The sequence below is a fragment of the Saccostrea echinata genome, unplaced genomic scaffold, assembly GCF_033153115.1.
Source record: "Saccostrea echinata isolate AGI-Se365-2 ecotype Australia unplaced genomic scaffold, CSIRO_AGI_Sech_v1 ptg000001l, whole genome shotgun sequence".
In the NCBI taxonomy this organism is placed as follows: Eukaryota; Metazoa; Mollusca; class Bivalvia; order Ostreida; family Ostreidae; genus Saccostrea; species Saccostrea echinata.
The window spans coordinates 37,421,238-37,442,136 of record NW_026889750.1 but is presented as its reverse complement, the minus strand read 5'-3'; the positions used below and the strand labels follow the sequence as shown (position 1 = coordinate 37,442,136).

Genomic DNA, 20,899 nt, shown 5'->3' with positions numbered 1-20,899 from the left:
ATTTTTAAACGTTTGTAAATATAAGACCTGCAAAATCACAGCAAAACGCCTGTCATGCAGAAATATAAGAAACATATCTTTTTACTTTTTCCTTACGAATGGCTGTAAATTAATCAGTTTATGAAAAAAATCAAGTTCAATAGGACGATTTACTGATGAAGTTGAAAAAAGATAACCATGCCAGCTTGTATTGTACTCGTATAATAAACATGAAAGAGTCGTTTTAAACACTACTTTGTAAAACCAATTACTTAAAGTCGAGTGACTGTCACATTTGAATCAAAGAAGAGAATAATTAAAATAATCCGAGTTTCTATATTTGCAATAATATTGTATTTTTTGTTCAACATGTAGGGGGGGGGGGGTGAATTAAGTTTTTATAAGTTGTGCCCAATCCCATTGTAATATATAATATAAAATAAGTTAATGAATTATAAGATAAATCTAATAACTCATTTAGAAAATGAGACAGAAAAAAAGATTAATGGGATGTCGAAAAAAATGTGGTATGAATTGATGAAAAGTGTAAAGGTCGGGTTGTTGATGGAAACACCCGCGAAATCTTCGTCACATGATTAAAAATCCGTGCAACTTTTGCGGCATAAATGTGAAGATGGCCAGAGCAATGGATCGTGGCGTCCCACTGATCATTATGATCGGTGTCATATTGATAAATTCGATTGACGGCAACAGTATTCAGTGTAAATTGTGTACTGGACGGTTTGGGGTGTACTATTGTACAAGCGTTTCTCAGTCTAGACGAACTCCAAAAACAGCGTTTCCGGAAGTAAGAAATTGAGACTGAAAAAGACTCCGAAAATAGAGTCTGCGCATGCGCACACACACAAAAAATGGCGATTTTTGAGCAAAAATGATGGGTCTACAAAAACTGTCCGTGCAAAGTTTTGAAAAGTATGGCAATTATGCCAGTACTCAGAAATGCTAAACAAAAGACGTTGGAAGAGATCGTATTTGTTAGATTTTTGATTTTATTTGCAAAAAAGGAGATATTTACTTTTAAAGTTAACGTTTCAGGTCAGATCAATTACAGAGAAAATGATACGTTTTGAGAAGTAAATATGCATAATAAAAGGGATATATATGCAAAATGGGACAATATGTATTGTAACTGTTAAAAACTTGACTGAATTTTACACATAAATTAGCATTACGGTTTTTTAATTTGTGTACGACATCTGAATTGAACGCGTAAGTTTTTACCATAGTTATTTACCGATTTTTTTATCACATACGAACAGATATTATTATGAAAACATTTTTAAAACTATTATCTATCAATATAATAACTTTAAAAACCACTCTTCTAGATATTAAGGACACAACATGTCTTCTAAAAATGAACATGTTAATATCTCTGCTCCGTGGTGAAAAATGCGCATTTTCTGATTAAAATAAATACAAGTTGGGTGTCTTCAATAATAAATTTAAAGCACCTTTATTGTAGGAACGACATAAAATTTAAATCAAGGAGACAATAAATTAAATAAGAAAATATTTCTTACCGGCAGAATTGAATTCGATGTCGTATATCCAATTCACTATTATGCAAGAGTTTGAAGCGATAAATAAGTCAATATCCACAAAATAATTCAATAAATGCAATTATCCATTCAACAAAAAATAAAACGAAGTAATAATGCACTAAATACAGCCATTATGCAGCCGTTTATTTGGAGAAAGCGAGCGACAATCCATTGTTTGTTTACATCGGACGCCATTTTGCCGCAATGCATGATGGAGCCAAAGACTTCATTTTCGGAGTTCACGCTGTTTTTGGAGTTCGTCTAGACTGTTTCTACAGAATGCGTGCGGATTTTCGGGACACCAAGAATACGTGAAATCAAAGTATTTAGTTGTGGTGTGAAAATTATGCGTGCTGGTGAATGGGGCGGACAGGATCCAATCATTAGGAACCGAAACAACAATATCTGTATTAGTGAGTATATTTTTTATAACTCTCCTCCTCTTTATGAATTGGAAAGCCGAAAGCCACCGTGGGAAAAAAAACGAACCACGTGACAAAAACAGACCAATAGTCTTTCGAAATTTTTACTATGGAATGTGAATTTGTAATTGTATACGAAGGAAGAGGGGCTACCTCTTCGAGACCGATTCACAGGATAGAATTAACTCTAATGAGGGGGATTCACCGGCCTGATCCAATTCTACTACTTAATTATGTCTTTCACTTACACCCCAACCCATAATAAGATGCGAGCCGGTTTTGAAAGGGGGTCATCTCAAGAGTCACTTGAATTTTTTTCTGATAATTTTCCGGTAAAAGATTGTTGTGCAATATAAGTCATAGTCAAATAATTAATATAACAATGAATGTTTTATTTAAATTATGATCTAATATTTTATCATGAGACATTTTGAGAAGGGGGGGGGGGATAATGTCAATATGTTACTTGCTAGTCTTTACGTATATTAGCCTGACCTTGATTATGCATACTACATGTACGTCATCAGTCGTTGTGCACTTGTGTACATGGTGTCAGAAATATTTACTCTAATCATTTTCACAAGTTTAGCTTTTAAAAAAAAAAGCTAAGAAAGTCAGCCACTGGATTATTTCCCCCAGTAGTATTAATGTATATTATATCAAATTTTATTGAATTCTTAACTACCTTCTAAAACATTAGTTGCAGTCCCGCAATATGCGATGAATTTAAAACTTATGATGCAGATTGAAAGAAAGTGTGGGGATTGAACATTAAATTCTACTGTTCATCATAACTAGACATCATGAATTCCTTATTACCAGATTATGAGATATTACAATGTTTCTTTACAGAACCCAGTGTGTCTGCAACAACAACTGGGACCCATGCAATATCCTCAGAAACATCACCACTAACCAGGATCTTGAATCGGGTATCCAATCCCTCTGTTAAGGGTCAGTATTTAATTAATAACGTATACTAAAAGTATTCAGATAAGATTTTTAAAAACTTATTTTTATAAAATTATATATATCAAGTATATGTTGTTGAAATTACCATTGCAAATTAAAAAAAAACAAATATATTTTTTACTAGACATTACAATGTTACTTTCTTTACAGAACCCAGTGTGTCTGCAACAACAACTGGGACCCATGAAATATCCTCAGAGCCTTCACCACTAACCATGAGCTTGAATCGGGTATCCAATCCCCCTGTTAAGAGTCAGTAATTAATTAATAACGTATACTAAAAGTATTCATAGTTCAAGTATATATGCAGTTGAATTCGCCATTGCAAAAAAAAAAAAATAAAATAAACAAAAAAAAACCAAATATATTTATTATCAGACTTTGCAATGTGAACTTTCTTTATAGAATCCAGTGTGTCTGCAACAACAACTGGGACCCATGCAATATCCGCAGAAACATCACCACTAACCAGGATCTTGAATAGGGTATCCAATCCCTATGTTAAGGGTCAGTATTTATTGTATTTGTACTTTAGTAGGTATATTTATTTCCATCAAAGATACAATTAAAAAAACATGTTTGTAAATTAAAGTAGAAAATAATTGTGACATAAAAAACGTTGAAATATTTAGTTAAAATTACTGTAGTATTTTTAATGATTTTTTTTAGAAGCTGGTCCACAGTCATTGCTCAGTGATGTGGCAACTGGTATTTAACTGTTTTATTATTTCAATCTGTTTAAAAAAAAATTAAGATGTGTTTTAATAGAAACAAGGATTATAGACAAAATAGACAAATGAAAAAATTAAGATAAACTCACTTTAAAAAAATGTACCGAAGTATAAATTACTTTGTGCTAGAATTTAAATACTCTGTTGATAGTTGATGCATGTATATCTACTTTAATTTTCTTTTATTTAGGATTTTTGATTTGGGCAGTAACAGTTACAGCCCTAATAATATTTTATGGGCTACGGAAACTTGTCAAGTTTTGGATAAATCGCTGCTGCCCAGCACTTAACATTTCTGATATGCATTTGCTGTCACCATCATCATACACAACTTCAGCAGACACAGACACACCTCAGCAACCTAGACAACAAGCCCCCGCTCCTCAGCCGGGACAACAAGCCCCCATTCCACAGCCGGGACAACAAGCCCCCGCTCCTCAGCTGGGACAACAAGCCCGCATTCCACAGCCGGGACAACAAGCCCCCGCTCCTCAGCCGGGACAACAAGCCCCCATTCCACAGCCGGGACAACAAGCCCCCATTCCACAGCCGGGACAACAAGCCCCCGCTCCTCAGCTGGGACAACAAGCCCCCATTCCACAGCCGGGACAACAAGCCCCCGCTCCTCAGCTGGGACAACAAGCCCCCATTCCACAGCCGGGACAACAAGCCCCCGCTCCTCAGCTGGGACAACAAGCCCCCATTCCACAGCCGGGACAACAAGCCCCCGCTCCTCAGCTGGGACAACAAGCCCCCATTCCACAGCCGGGACAACAAGCCCCCGCTCCTCAGCTGGGACAACAAGCCCCCATTCCACAGCCGGGACAACAAGCCCAGTATTCTCCACCAAATACTAGAAGCAAAACAGCAAAAAAGAAACTAATGTTTGAAAGCAAGTCATAGGTTTTCGTGCTTTTATTGATGGGATGATTTTTCTTGGTTTTTGTTTAAGATTTAATATTTTGATGAATGTGTAGGCTGTAGTTCTGAAAGGATAATTCTATGAAGATTTGAAATAATTCTATGAAAATTTGAAATTTTGATGACTTTGTATTAAGTAATTTTTTTTTCTTTTCAGTTGTACAAGTGTTGAAGGGATTTACATATTTTATGACTGTGTAATCCTTAAATTTTTATTCACTTGTATAACTTTTAAGGGGACAACAGATTAAAGTTGTGAATTTTTGATGACAGATTTTTTTTTGAATGGGAAAAAGCATTAAGTTTGGGACTTTTTGACTGTTTAATTTTCATTATTTTCCTTTTTTTTAAAAAACAGATTTGTTAATGACATTTCACATTTTTTTATAACAAATTTGATAATGACATTTTACTTTTTTTAATGAATGTACATGTAGTACAGAGCAATGGTATCGTTTAAGGACATTGACTCGTTAGTTTTTCTTTTGTGTTTTCCTATGGTTGCTTTTAATGTTTTTGTATTTTTTTTTTTTTTGGTTATTTTTATTTTATGCGGCAGTTTGTCTTTTACTTGAATACTGATCAAAGGAAAATTTTAACTCCTGCCTTATTTGTTGATTATTATGATTTACATATGACAGTGATTATTTGGTGATTTTTGTGATGTGCAATTGATGTAAAATGATGTTTAAGCTTTTTTTTTTTAAACTGATAATTGTGATTTACACCTAACATTGATCATTTGCTTATTATTATTGTGATGTATAAGTTATGACATTAGGGTTAATTGTTGCAGCACATATTCCTATATAATAATATTTAATATCCAATATTTATAGATTACAATCCTTAATATTATATACCTGATATAATGCTATTAATAACAATGCGGGTTTAAAATATTTTTGAACATTTGTTTAGCTAGAAATTCTTTTGGTTATCAATTGGGTTTATTGATATAAAAGTTTTTTAAAGAACAAGTTTGTACAAGGTTTATATTAAGCATGTTATATGCTATTTATAGATTTTTTTGTCATTAGGCCAGTATATTTTTTTAACTTAACATTGTTTTAACCTAATGTCGTTTCTTTGAAAATATGTTAAGTATTAGGAAATACTTAAAATTTATGTTACAGGAATTTTGTCAATAAAAAAGTATTCTTTCTATTTTGCTTTCTTTATTCTATTAATGTACTCGAGTTCAATGAATGGATATTCTGATAATTGTGACATTACACTGTCTGTAAAAATAATGTTTAACTGGTATTTCAATTTCATTTAACAAATAACTAGCCATGTTTATTTTTAATCAAACCAAATATACCTTTTGTCCTATGTCATGGATATAAATTTATATATATATATATATATATATATATATATATATATATATATATATATATATATATATATATATATATATATATATATATATGTAATTAAGAGATGGCAGACAGCGGTTTATTGAAAGAAATCCTTGACTCCTTGAACGACCCAGAAACCGTACAGTTCTTTGCAGCAGCCAATGGTTTAGTCGGTGATGCCAAAGTCGAGAACCGATTAAGAGAACTCCAGTGGGAAAAGCACATTGACGATTTATGGCAGGAGGTTCTCTCTGATATGGAGTCTCCTCCTAAAAAAAAGTGTCATTCTCTCAATGATGGCAATCGACCTTCTACAAGTAGGCAGATGGGGGGCGGTGGGGAAAGTTCCGATTCTAAGGACACATTAGCAAAACCTTACTATATCTGGAAGAGAGATACCAGGACCTTCAAGAAAAATCTGGCCCGCGACACCACGTTCAAGGTCAAATTCAACGAACAGTGGAGGGGGGATAAATTAATAGATATCCAAAACAAATTACACGAGATGTTCGACGATCTGTTGTCGCAGGCCAGGGGTCACGATGCGGATTTGGGAAGGGTGGTCTTAAGTCATCCGAGTTTAAACAATCCTATCGTCGTGCCGCTGCAGTCCTGGGAAATATTGAATGCAGATGTCGTCATGTCTGAGATCACCAAGGTACTCAATTCGAACGAAAGCTTACCCGTAGACGAAAACCTGCTAGTCACCGTCGGGTCCATTGACTTACCTAAAGGGGGAGGTAACCCTAGAAAATTACCCATTACAACTCTTTTCGGTCCTAAAAACAGTATAGAAAGGAAAAAAATCACTTTTTCATGTTCAAAATAATGACAATTTATGTATGGCCATTTCCATCGGTCTGTGTTTTCTAAAAACGTGTAAGAAAGTAGATACGGAAACATGGAACAATTTAGTGGGGAATGATCCTGGAACGATGCTAGATCACGCCCTCAAACACCGCACTGTTTCTCAAACATATTATGACAATATCTTGAAAACGTCGAGACAAAAAATGCAAACGGAGCTGGCCATGGGGCTGTGTGAAAAAGCTGGTGTGCCCAATGACAGGTATTTAGGTGTGAATGATATCGAACCTTTCGAAAATTTACTTGATGTCTCGATCAACGTCGTGTCCTCTGCAGTAGGAAACAAATTTGTCAGGGTCACAGAGGATCAGGGTAAGCCTCGTCTCTATTTGTATCACGTAGATTCGGAAAAGGAAAAACACTGGCACGGGATTGCTAGGATACAAGGATTTTTTAAGGGGTCGTATTTTTGCCATAGTTGTTTAAAACCGTATAAAAATAAATCCAAACACTCTTGTGCCACCTCATGTGAAGTATGTTTACATGACAACTGCCCAGAAACAGACGTCCAAATGGGTTGTCGTTCCTGTGGTCGGATCTGTCGGTCTTGGACGTGTTTTAAGAGACATAAACAACATAGAGTTGTCAAGAAAGAGAGTTATCCCCCCGCCTGTGACGTGTTTTACCAATGCAAAAATTGTAGAGTCACTCTGGAACGTGCTAAGCGCTCTCCCGATTTACATATTTGTCAAGAGTGGCAATGCCCCAACTGTCGAGAATATCAAACGGGGGAACACAATTGTTATCAGAAATCGCATACGTCTGATATAGAAAAGAGAAACAAGAAATTTATGTTCTACGATTTTGAGACGCGTCAAGATGACATTTTTCATTGCGACAAAGGATACAGACCGTCTTGCATCAGATGTCGCCATTGTGTTAAGGAGGAACGCCAGTGCCCTAACTGCAGACTCTGTCAGAACTGTCGTGATCCGTCCTGCGGTCTACAACAACACAAAGTCAACTTTGCCGTACTACAAACCACTTGTCACAAATGCGAAAAAGAGGAACTAGTGGACGGTGCTACCTGTCATCATTGTGGAACACGATGTGGAAAATGTTCCCGGACCCGAAAAGGAGAATATTTTATTCCCCTTGTACCGACACTTGTGGGAAAAGGGAACTCGTGTTTTCTGGTGACAGCGCCGCCGAGCAGTTTTGTGCTTACGTCACCAGTAAACACTGCAGAGACTCGATTTTAGTTGCACACAATGCCAAAAGTTTTTACTTGTACCCCGTTTTAGAAGTTCTCATCGACCGACACTCCATTCGACCTAGCAAGATCATATACAATGGTTCCAAAATCATGTACATGCACATTGCCCAAAAACTGAATTTAACTTTTGTGGATTCCCTCAATTTCCTTCCCATGAAACTAGCTAAAATACCAGAAGCTTTTGGTCTACAGGAACTCTGCAAAGGTTACTTTCCCCATTTTTTTAACACTAAAGCCCATCAAAATTATGTGGGGCCATATCCAGAATTAAAATATTATGGATACGATGCCATGTCGATTGGGGAGCGGAAAAAGCTTGCAGAATGGCACGCAACGAAACAGAACGAAAGCTTTAATTTTCGAGAAGAAATGTTGCAATATTGTCGCTCGGACGTTGATATACTGAGACGGGGCTGTCTGGAATTTAGAAAATTAATGATTAAGGTGACGACCATCAAAGAACACATTACACAAGCAGACGGAACCGTCAAGAAAAGAACCACGTTTGGAATCGACCCATTTGATTACGTCACCATTGCAAGCGTGTGCATGGGGATATTCAAATCTCTATTTTTGAAAGGAAAGTACAAGATAGAAATCACCAAAGATGGGGAATGTTCTTGGTATGATGTCCATACGCTTGAGGGTATAGAAGTGGTCAAAATTGATGATTCGTGGACGTCATTAGTTGACTTAAGAAAGGACGAAAATATACAGATAGGAAGACGACATTTCAAGAGTCCCATAGCAGTAGTGCCCTCTCAAGGTTATACGAAACGCGACAATTACAGCAAGATTTCCATTCAGTGGTTAGAATGGTTGATGGAAAAAAGCCGTCAACGGGGAAATCCCATTAGCATTTCTCACGCTCTCAACGGAGGTGAATATCAAGTCCCAGGCACCAATTATAGATGTGACGGATTTGTTCAGACTCCCAACGGAAAAGGAACCATTTACGAATTTTATGGTAAGACCTGGCAATATAGTTCTGTTTTTATATCTAACATTTACCCCCTTTCCCCCCCTAAACTGGAGGGGGGGGGGGCGGCGGCGGCGGCGTACCTGGACTTAACCACGAATACATTAATGTTATTAAATTTGTTTTTTTTTTTTTTTTTTGTATCTCTAAACTAGGTTGTGTGTTCCACGGTTGTCCCTCCTGTTTCCCAGAAGACCGAAATTTCATCAAACATCCGTCCACCAATCAAACAATCAAAGAATTATACGATATGAAAATAAACAGAGAAAAAGAACTTAAAAATCTAGGATACAACTTGATTACCATTTGGGAGCATCAGTTTAAATATCAACTGGACAAGAATGCGGCATTACAACAATTCGTGTGGACCCTAGATCTCCAAGACCGACTCGACCCACGTGACAGTTTTTTTGGTGGCAGAACCAATGCCATCAAACTACATTACAAAGCTGCAGAAGACGAAACCATACAGTACTTCGACTTTACCAGTCTCTATCCATGGACCAACAAATACTGTCGCTACCCCGTTGGCCATCCTACCATTGTTACGGACAATTTCCAGGACTTGTCACAGTACTTTGGACTTGCCAAAATTAAAATTCTCCCCCCTAGAAAACTTTATCATCCTGTACTTCCTTATAATTCGAATGGAAAATTAAAGTTTCCACTGTGTCGCACATGTGCGGACAGTGAAAATCAAAATGAATGTACATGTTCTGAAGAAGACAGAGCCATCACGGGCACGTGGTGTACTCCCGAAATTCAAACGGCAACGTCTAAAGGATACAAAATTTTAAACATTTATGAGGTCTATCATTTTACCGAATCGTCAAAATACGACGTCGAGTCGTGTGAGGGAGGATTGTTTGCTCAATATGTAAATATGTTCTTAAAAATCAAACAGGAGGCTTCGGGATTTCCAGCCGAATGCGTTACGGAAGAAGATAAATGGAAATACATCAGGGAATACAAAGAGAAAGAAGGCATACAATTAGACTATAACAAAATTTAAAAAAATCCCGGTTTGCGATGTTTAGCAAAACTCTGTTTAAATAGTTTTTGGGGTAAATTTGGTCAAAGGTTAGGCATGCAACAGTTTATGTTTATTCACGAAGCAGAAGCCGAAAAATTTTTTCAGATGCTTTCAGATCCAACAAAAGTACCACACAATTTTCACATTGTTTCAAGAGACATACTCCATTTAGAGTGGAGTAACAACCCTTTGTTTACTCAATTCGATAACAAAACCAATATATTCTTAGCCTCTTTTACCACCATGTGGGCTCGACTGAAACTATACAGTGTTCTTGACAAATTAAAAGAGAATGTTTTGTATTTTGATACAGACAGTGTTATTTTTAAGGCTAAAAAGTCGGACGACTTAAGTTATCTACCCATTGGTAATTACTTGGGAGAGTTAACTAACGAGATCGCCCCACAAGATGGTTACATTGTTGAATTTGTGTCGGGGGGTCCTAAGAATTATGCTTATCGTACGTTGTCGGGGAAAGAAGAATGTAAAGTTAGGGGATTCACACTGAACTGGGCGAACTCAAAACTGATCAATTTCGATGCCATTAAGTCCATCATCTGCACCTCACACGACCGACAAATCGAAATTGTCAACCCCTGTAAAATATCGAGAAACAGTAGAAAGAGGAAATTGCTAAACAGAGTAGAAACTAAAAATTATAAAATGGTGTACACCAAAAGGAGAATTCTTCCCAACTTAGACACGTTGCCCTTTGGATTTTAATTGTGAAAAAAAAAAGTTCTTAATGTTTTTATCTTTTTATTGAATGACATTTACAAATAAATGATCAACATTACACTTTTGTTCATTGTTATAACATTGTTAATAGGTAAGCCAGGGAATTTTTTTTCTTCTTCCGTCGAACATTAATGATTCCAGGAGGTCTTCCGACTTTTTTCTTACTGACATAACCAGTTCCAGTTTGTAACAGGTGGGTGTCATCCACTTGGTCGCCGCAATTCTGGCTTCGATCTTCGGGGGTTTGCTTCGAGGTCTGGACGGTCTCGGATATAGCTTGAGTCGAGTGATCCTTGGCATAGTCCAATTTTTGAAGTAAATGTTCATATTTCAGTTTCGGCACGAGTATCATTTCCCTCGCCATTTTCTTTGGAAATGTTGCACAATAGGTGTTATTAAAAGTGATATTAAAGAAGTATGTTTGAGTAATATCCGACGTTTCTCTCGGTTGCTGACTTCTCTGGATCCCAGAGATCGAATGTGTGATTCGTAAGGTTTCAGTTGGTTTATATACTTTTTAGGCAAAGGATAAGTCCCCGTATAAATGTTAAGTGCTATTTCACTAAGCACATCATACTGTTCACTGGTCAAGGCCTTAACGAGTACTTTTTGCTGTGCACTGTCAGCATACAAGAGAAATTTTAAAAAAGCCTCGTGTTTCTTCACCGTTTGCTTCATGTTTAAATAATGAGTAGAGAAAACAAAATCATTCTTATTTATATAGGTTGGTAAATGATCATCTCCTCACCTGGGAGGATACGAGACCTTAGTTGATACTCTCTGTTTTGTGTTGGTTCTAAACAAACATGCAAGTAACCGAAATTTGGTCGAGTTGCGGATTCGTATGCCGCTTTGAAAAAGGGGACCTGTCCTGGTAATATCTGAGATCAAAAAGTGATGATCTGTCTAGAATCACGGTAATTCTTAAACAAAATGATATTGAGGCAGTTCAATGAAATGGTCCTTTCATATTTCCCCGGAGGATATAGGTTCTGGGACAACATCACTGTGGTCATGTTTCTATGATGAGATGTCACCGTGAACAGATGTACACAGTCCTGAGATTGTGCAACTTGTAACATGAGATCATCCAGTACCAGTATGGTGTGATCCATACCCTCGGTGTATTGTTCTATGTCTTCTTTAGAAGGCAATCCTTGGTGTAATGATAAGTTTGGTATCGTCTGCACCATTTCCTCAAACATAGGTTGATGTTCAGAATAAGCATACACTATTCTATCCACAGGTATGGAAAACATACCATTAGCGTTTTGTAAAAGTTTTTTAGTAAAATGTGTTTTTCCGCTTTGTGTACTACCACATATTAAAATGGTGGTAGGTGCAGAAAAAGGTAGCAAGGAACGGCTGTTCCACCATTTATTCATACTCTCTGTTTCCATGTTTCTCAGTCGCCAGACTTTTTCAAAATGAAGTTAGGTGCTATGTCACACACATATAAATATTTATTCAATTATAAAATAACTCCTGTATATACTTTTCATGATTTTTAATGATACATAAAATATTCATGCATAAAACTTTTTACAAAACCATCATTAGATTGAATGTCATTAGAAAATAAATCATACACATGATTGAACGAGTTTTTTAAACACAATCTTGCAATTAGAAATACTAATACATAAAGTCCACATAAATCGGAATTACGAGGTTGAAGTCGAATGGATTTGAAACGACAATCAACACTGTTCGTTTTCACAAAGTTTTGTATATCTTGACTGTAATCAGCTGGGGATTTTCCAAGGCTGTCGAAGAAGTCTGCTTGCAATGGACTGTACACGATGATTGTCACCCAGTGTTCTCCGGGTAATGGTAAAGGTTGTGTATTGACGATAAAGGCGCTTGGAAATTTTGTAACCCTTTGAGGCAATGTATTACTAGCAAATACACCTTTTACGTAACATCTTAAGCAAGGATCTGTCTTCACCATATTTAAAAGATGCGTTGAATTCATGGTTGAATGTAGTTAATGTCACGTGATTTGTCAACCTCAATTAGGGATGAAAAAGTTGCAAATACAATGGCATTGGCAGCTTTGGTTGTTGCTTGTTTGAATTTCAATTCCAGTCTGGTGTTTCCCCTACGAATCAGGTTTAAATACTCTTCTCCAAATCCACAAGGATCTATCGTAAACACAAAAAGTGAGTATCCATTTCCAAAATTATCACGAGAGATAATCAGTCCAGCATCGTTGTTCCATTTCCCAGAGGCTTCAAATAAACGAGCATAGGCGGCTGAATAATGTCCTGCCGTAAAGTCCGTCTTCAGTGGTCTTACAGGTACGCTTTCTCCGTTGACGTATATCCCGATATCTGTTAATCCCATATGCTCGAAATTAAAGGGGTTGGCTGTGTAATCCCCATTCACAGCTTTCTGGTCCACCAGAGCCACCACGATTCGATCGGGTACTGCCTGTGGAAATATATTGTCCCAGTAAAACTCGGTAGATCCTTTGGGTATGGTATTCATTTTTAGTTCATTTCTTGATATGGTATACTTCACAGGGGTGGATTCGATCTGTTTACTATGGTTCAGCAGAACACCTGGATCAACACGTACTTTGGCCACTTTATACACGACGTCTTGTAATTCTAACTTGTAGGCTGGTGTAGAAGCGGCAGACATGATGACAAAAGGGGCACTGGATCTAAAGAGTTTGATGTAGATGTTTACTCCGTTTATCAAGTATTTATCTATATCAAAGATATCTTCCATCAGGTTCCCTTCCAGCTCAAAGACTTTACTTTCCTGAGTGTAACCATACCGCAGGACCAGACCGGCATTGCCTCCATTGTATGCATTACCGTCGGCAAGATTTCCCTCGTCTTTAAAGAACAGCTCAGATTGTTTTTGTGAATTGAGTTCGTCTTTCCCGCTGAACAAAATTGTTTTGAGATAAGCCTTCCACGGGTAGTTATTGGTATTGAAAGAGACCAATTTGTTGTTCAAGTAGACATCCATTTGGGAGAACATGCTTTGTAGAGGTAAGTTCACTACACCAGTTTCTTCGTTTGCTGCCAGTGCCGATCCATCTGCTTTCAGAATTCGGGCTTTTACGTATAGTTTACTTCTTTTTAAATCAATGTATTCTGCTCTTGAGCCTGACACTACGATCTCAATGGGTGTGTCAGACACTCCTATGCTAGAAATTGGTCTTGCTTCTGTAAAATACACTTTCTCGACCGCTACTTGGTTTGTGGGGGATGCAAAAAGAGAGAGTTCCATTGGTTGTGCTATGTCTTTATTATCACTGCTTAAAAATGCCATTTTTACAGCTTGAAGATACTTCTGTAGTTGTCAATATTAAATTCTTTCTTTTTTCTAGACTGTGTTTTCTTGCTTGGCACTCGTCGCTGTTTCTTAACGGACGTCTTTTTCTTTTCTCCGGTGGTCTTTCTTTGTTTGGGTTTAGATGCCTGTTTTCTCCTCGGAGTTTGAGATGTTGTTGGCTTCAATTTCTTTGAAGGAATGACAGAAGATTCTGTACGTGGCCTTTTTATACTTCCCTTCACTTTGACAAATGGAGCTCCCTCTTTTACATCCTTGGCATGTTCCACTTTAGCTCTTTCCTCCACGGCAGCTACAGGGGTCACTTGAGTGCTGTTTTCTACTGATTCTAACTGTGAGTGAGGCCTCAGTGGAATGACATAAGACTTGTAACTTCTCACACCTCTCCCAATTTGTTTTGGTTTGTATTTGTAAGGGTTGAATTTTTTCTCTGCCATGTTCTTGTAGAAAGCTTCCCATATTTTGGGATCTCTGATGTAGGTCTGACTATTCATCATAAAACGTAAGGAAACTTTTTGAAATGAAGTGTTAAAGTCACCGGTCCGTTTAAAAATGAAACTAAATTTCCTTCTCTGTCCGTTATATATATATAGCAATCTGCTGTAATTGGCCAATTTTAACTGGAATGTAATAAGGTAGTGTGTAAGTGATATTTTCTGGTTTCTCTCCCAGGTATATGCGTCTTAGGAGGGGTGCCTCTTTCCCCCCAATAATTGTTTCCTCACAAATATCGCAACACACAAACAATTCTGATTTCTTCTTAGATGAAATCCAGCTCTCTGTAGAAAATTCTGTCAAGGCAACAGTCCAATATCCGTCAAATTGAATCTGTTTATTTAATTGAACTCGGAAGCAATGGGGTTTATTTTCAAAATATTCAGAGCTGTCCGTAGACGTCAATACCATTCGAACGCTCATCTTGAATAGAGAGAAATTGCAGAAAATGGTGGCTTTTATTGTTTTTCGAGAGAACTCTCTGGAATCCATGAATTAAATTTCTTGGGCCATCCTTCCCATTTAACATAAACTTCATTGGTTGTACCACGACGCCTTCTTTTAAGTATTTTCTCCACTCTATAAGAAACATCTTCTGACTTTACGACTTTTTGAAGCTCAGACTCGTAGAAAGTACCTTCTATAGGGTCATCTGCCAAATCTTTTACTTTGTACACAGGTACTTGACCTCTTTTGTATCTTTCACTCACTTTAAAAAACTCTTCTGTCCATTTCTGCTGGTAGTCTCTTTGGAAAGGGTGTTTTAGCTGTGATATTCTGACATTATCTCCAATTTTTAATTTGAAAAAGGGTTTTACTCTTTTTTGCACTTTTTTTTGCTTGAGTATTTAGGCTGGTTCAGATCGTTTTTTGCCAGGTCTGGTTTTGTTTTCCCCGACAGATAAGCCGCTAGTCTTATTTCATCGGCCTTCTCTTGCTTAACATTGGCTGGAGCATTCCCCCCTAATGATCTGTGAGGTCTATTGTTGTAACTTTTCACCAAGTCTTGCAAGACATTCACAAAGCGGTAAGTTCGGTTCTTCATAAAATAACGATACATTAGGTTCTTCATGGTACGAATAACCCTCTCGGCATAGTTTGCTTTTGTTTCATTTTGAGTGTACATGACGTTTATTCCCTCTTTCTTCAGAAATGTCTTTACCCAACGATTTTTAAATTCACTACCCTTATCTGTTCTAACGGTCTTAGGTTTTCGTCCTCTTTGGAAAACTGATTTTAAACCGTCAACAATGTTTTGATGATGTTTATTTTTTAAGGGGATTATAAATAAATATCGGCTAAATATGTCAATAAGCACTAATAAGAATTTATAACCATCGTTATGGGATGCGATGTTTGAAACGTCTGCCAAGTCACCATCCCACATAGAATCGATCGTGTTCACTATCACCTTTGAACGCGGAAATGTTTTACGAATGGGTTTATACAGACTATAAGAATCTTCATTGTTTAAAAACTCTCTTATCCTTCGTCTACCAATCTTGTATTTGCCTTCCTTTTTAACAGCCTGATATAATTTTTCAGGCCCTGCATATGCCCCCGGTTTACCGGAAGTGTAGTAGAGCTCCCTCAAGTAATCCGTGTAGTCTGACATACTGGAACATATTAACGATCTCTCTTCGACAGTAACATTTTATATCATTGTAAAAAAAATACATCGCACGTTTTGAACTAGTTTATTTTGATATTGTTAGAATGAAATAATAACACAAAAATTCGATGCACAATTAATAATATATATATATATATATATATATATATATATATATATATATATATATATATATATATATATATATATATATACATATGTTACATTCATATCATTAATTATTTTAGTGTTCATTGTCATTCAAGATCACTCTCGATGGTTTCCATGTCTGGTAAATCACCCGCGTTACATTCCATTGACATGTTGTCTTGTGGGTCGTAGCCAAAGGGGGTACATTCGGGACAGCTTAACATTCCAACTTGATTTTGATGAGACTCACTGAGCATGCAAAGTTCAACGTCCTTTAGTTCTGGAACATATTCATGCATCTCCTCGATGACATCTCTAAGTCTGACAAATTTGTTTTTGTTCAGAGTAACACCTTTCCTTGTAGGTATAGGTTCTTGAACATTGTCTGGCTTCCAGAAGTGTCTTATGTCCACTGTCGGATAGCCTGGTGATAATGAAACGAACACACCTCCACCAACATGCCACTGTGCTTCTTCATCCTCTTTTCCAGTATTGTCTATGTAGTCTTGAATATCTGGTAAAAGAGATTCAAACTTTAACCAACGGGCTAAAGGAAAGGTAACTCCCTTCTTGGTGGCAATGAAACGACAATGTGATTCTGCGAGGTGACGGATGTGAACGTAAATCTCCCCCTTGAAAGGCATGACGGTGAGGAATAGATCATTAAAGTCGTCCAAACTTATCCTACATCTTGGCTCCTGAGACTGTTGATGATCAGCTTTCTTTGATTCGTTTCTGGAACCTCCTCTTTCTTTAGTACTGACGACTAATGATCTTGCCATGGCCAGCTTCTTTTCGTACTCAGACTTTGTGTCATCATCCTTATTCATCAGGAGTCGGGATAAGTCAGCTTGATTGGCTTTCATCAATGCCGTTCTAGGCCCCATAAAAGCTCTCGAACCTCGACGTAAAATGATGCTGATCAATTTCCTGTTTTTGTCATAGCTGGTTTTCTCAGCGTCTATCTGTTGTCTCATTTCATCAGTAATTATGTTTGAGGCGTAAAGATGCCCCGCAACAGGAACAGCCATCATTTTCTTCACCAGTGTTTAGTAGTTTGACTTAATCACGTCTTGATGTTTTTGCTCCATCTTTGTTGACGATAAGGATCTCACAAGGAACTATCTGAGATTTGCTCAAGACTGATGAAAATTTTCAAAATGTTACAAGTTTATATATGATTTAAGTCACGTGGCTCGTGACTGTAGACTCCCCCATGACGTCAGTGACTGTAGACTCCCCTTAGAATGCGACTTTTCTCTAAACTGACTGTAGAAATTTGATGACTGTAAAACACGCTGGCTGTATATTTTGGCATTACAGATCTTTATGGGTGTCCAGGTTTTGTGCATGAGATTGAGTTATTATTTGTAAATGTTTCTCCAGTATAGGACTTAAAATTTTTGATGCATGATTTATTCTTCTTTTAAATCGATATCTGTCCAAAGCCATGGTCATCCATTCTCCCTTCCGATCTTCATAGGGAATAAGGATGATCGTTTTTTTGTCTGAAAATTTCACAGTCTTGTCCATTATCCCTCTTCTTTGACAATTCTACATTTTATTCCTGCAACGCTTTATATATGATTTTGTGCTTTTAAAATAGATCCATCCATATGATCTACAGATGCTTTTAAGTACTGCCACTGTGTTTTACTCAAGGTAATTCCTTCGTTCCCCGGTTTTCCAGACTGAAATCGTCGTATGTCAACCTGTATGGTGTCATTGGCACATATCATGGCATATACTTCGTTGGAGAGTGGGTACCGATCCACGTATGAACATGTTTTAATTACATCTTTTTTCAATGTAGGGCGTAAAACACAGTCTACTTGGGTAGGTTTTTTCTTCTCGTGTAAAACACTGACAGCGATGCACAAAGAAATAATAAGTACAATCGCAAAAAAGCTAGGTATTACAATCGCGATTTTTTTCTTCAACTTCTCTTTTAACATCCCTTTGCACTCATTACCACAATCACTTGTTAGAAGTTCCATCATTACCATTTGTTCAGCCATCTTTAAACAAAATGTTTTTGCTAGACTACTGCATTGCACATTTATATACATATGACCTCCGTGGGCGGGGTTTGGAAAACCCCCTGATGTCAACTTGAACTGTACAAATCAGATTCTCTTAAGACCTGTGGAAAGTATTTTTTCGGCATAACCCTACGTTTCAATATGTATTCTTCAGATCCCCAGCTGTCTGCAACGTCATAACCATTTTTCATTTTTTCCTTGAAATCAACAATGCAATCTTCCTTTCTGTCAAACCATTGACTTTCTTGTAAAGTCCATTTCTTTTCATTTCTTCTTAAAGCATTCCAGGCTAAAATTTTCCATTTGTACTGCTTTCCCTGAGTTGCCATCGTTATTACAAGGCAGCTGAGATTTACAAGGTATTTATTCTTATTTTTTAAAAAGGTCAGTGACTGTAGACTCCCCATGACTGTAAAATCGTATGACCTCTAATGTTTGGAAAACCCCATGACGTCAGTGACTGTAGACTCCTTGACTGTAGACTCACTATTTGCACTAAGGGAACCCATGACGTCATTGACTGTAGACTCCACCCTTGACTGTGACCTCTATTTTGACCTTTGTGGGTGGGGTCTGGAAAAACCCATGACGTCATCCTGACTGTAGACTGACTGTTCTCTGTCCCCCTTACTACTTCTATGAGATCCTCCAACAATGGCACGCATGAATGAAGGGTTGAGTTGGTGCGCAATCGATCCATTTCAAGAATAACGTCTTTTGATACACAGACCTTCTTTTCATTTAGCTCCAATATAAACAAATTTTCCAATTTCCTCACACGACTGAGTCCAACATAATGTATATGTTCTTGTTTTCTTTTCCCAAAAAGGACTGCTTCATTCATTGTTGAACCTTGAGATTTATGGATTGTTTTTGCACAAGCTAGTCGCAATGGAAATTGTCTTCGAATAACCTGAGTTGCACGAAACTGATTCACAGTGAAGTTTCTTGTAATTTCTAAAATTGGAGTCCATGAATTGTTATCTTTGGTACAAATAAGTGGGCATACTTTGAACGAGCATTTAAACCAATGTTTTCATTTTCAAATGCAACCCAAATTATGCTGCAACGCTCTGAATTCTTTACTCGAAAATCTAACATTTTTACCACACATGTGGTTCTATTTGTGAGACCATCTTGGACGTCTATGTTGATACAAATTTCTGCTGGTAAATCCTCAACAATATGCAAGTCTTTGCACAAACCCATTGTCTTAGAAGGGTCATCTGAAACTTTTGATAAGACTTTTTGTTTTACATCTGCACTCACATCTCCAGCTACAGAATCTATGGCAGGAATTATACATTTTTTGTGGTCTTCTGCATTTAAGTATGCATGCATATTGTGATTATCTACCTGTGCATTAATGGTATACAAATGGGGTACTGAAGAGCTAAAATCTGAAGCCACCACCCTCTGCTTTAGCAGAGCAATATCAGAAGTTGTTTGCAAACCTTCACGTAACCTGTTCAATAGTTCAGCAAAATCATGATCATCTCGCTGTCTTATGATATCAGTCAATTCATAAAATTTGAAATAGTCTTGCCATAAATTTGCTGCCAATGTACCATATCCCTCTTCCAAATTCTGAAATATCCAACTGTTAAACACTGGCTTTAACTGGAATAAGTCTCCAATTGCAATAATACTCACACCACCAAATGGTTGTTCAGTAGCAAATATTTCCTGAAGTCTAAGATTTATGTAATTGAACATTTTCCTGCCAACCATTGATATTTGATCAATGAAAATAATTCGTAAACTGCGAAATTTAACTCTGAATGTATCCAATTGTTGTACATCTAGTGGTTTGTATCTTAAACACTGATTAGCAGGAATACAAAACAGTTAATATATTGTTTGACCTCCTATGTTGTGCGCAGCTTTTCCAGTTGGTGCACATAAAACTGTTTTGACTTCATCAGCATTTTCGTTTATCTTTTTTCTGAAAAACCTTGACAAAGCTTGGTATAGTGTAGTTGTAACAATACTTTTACCTACACCTGCACCTCCTGTAAGAAAGCAATTTATTGGTTCTTCATTTATTTTCATTTTATGTAGCACATGATAAAAGAAGACCTTTTGCTTTTCATTAAGTTGTCTGAGTAAGCTCATATAATCACCATGACTGAGAGTATCTACAGTAGTGTCACATGAGCTTATTTGCTTTCTTGTTATCCCCAAATCCAGACCTATGTCATATTGATGACCTGCATCCTTAGGATTAAAACAACCAAAAAAAATGTTTTCTTCCTCCTGTTTTTCATGCGAGTCAATTTCTTCATTGTGTTGCACTTCTGCAGCAACCACGTGATCATCTTCCATTAGATTGTTTAAGTTTTTCTCTAAAAAATCAGTGATACCATTTCATCCTGTTAGCATCTACTATATTGATTTTGTGAGAATAATGTTCTTCATATGTCCCATATCCTGCTAGCAAATCTGTTGCTTCATTTCTCCATGGCAAAAATAGCACAAGCTGTTCTCTAAAAAAATTTTCAGAA

General features: G+C 37.0%; 3 protein-coding genes and 1 pseudogene across 3 annotated transcripts; 2 read left to right on the top strand and 2 right to left on the bottom strand.

Moving 5' to 3' along the window:
- Nucleotides 1–1,831: 1,831 nt before the first annotated feature.
- LOC133179007 (protein ALEX-like) lies at nucleotides 1,832–4,655 on the top strand. The gene is made up of 6 exons (XM_061313687.1): nucleotides 1,832–1,957; nucleotides 2,819–2,920; nucleotides 3,089–3,190; nucleotides 3,344–3,445; nucleotides 3,608–3,646; nucleotides 3,860–4,655. The coding sequence occupies exons 1-6, from the start codon at nucleotides 1,891–1,893 to the stop codon at nucleotides 4,570–4,572; spliced, it is 1,125 nt and encodes a 374-aa protein (XP_061169671.1). The 5' UTR covers nucleotides 1,832–1,890; the 3' UTR covers nucleotides 4,573–4,655.
- Nucleotides 4,656–8,328: 3,673 nt separating this feature from the next.
- LOC133197272 (uncharacterized) lies at nucleotides 8,329–10,028 on the top strand. Its single transcript, XM_061333235.1, has 2 exons — nucleotides 8,329–9,004; nucleotides 9,172–10,028. Exons 1-2 carry the CDS (start codon nucleotides 8,329–8,331, stop codon nucleotides 10,026–10,028), a joined length of 1,533 nt encoding a protein of 510 aa, XP_061189219.1.
- Nucleotides 10,029–12,758: 2,730 nt separating this feature from the next.
- LOC133197263 (uncharacterized protein F54H12.2-like) lies at nucleotides 12,759–14,075 on the bottom strand. Its single transcript, XM_061333223.1, has one exon. The coding sequence runs from the start codon at nucleotides 14,073–14,075 to the stop codon at nucleotides 12,759–12,761; it is 1,317 nt and encodes a 438-aa protein (XP_061189207.1).
- Nucleotides 14,076–16,460: 2,385 nt separating this feature from the next.
- Nucleotides 16,461–17,444, bottom strand: LOC133178999 (uncharacterized; annotated as a pseudogene).
- Between the last annotated feature and the right edge of the window lie 3,455 nt (nucleotides 17,445–20,899).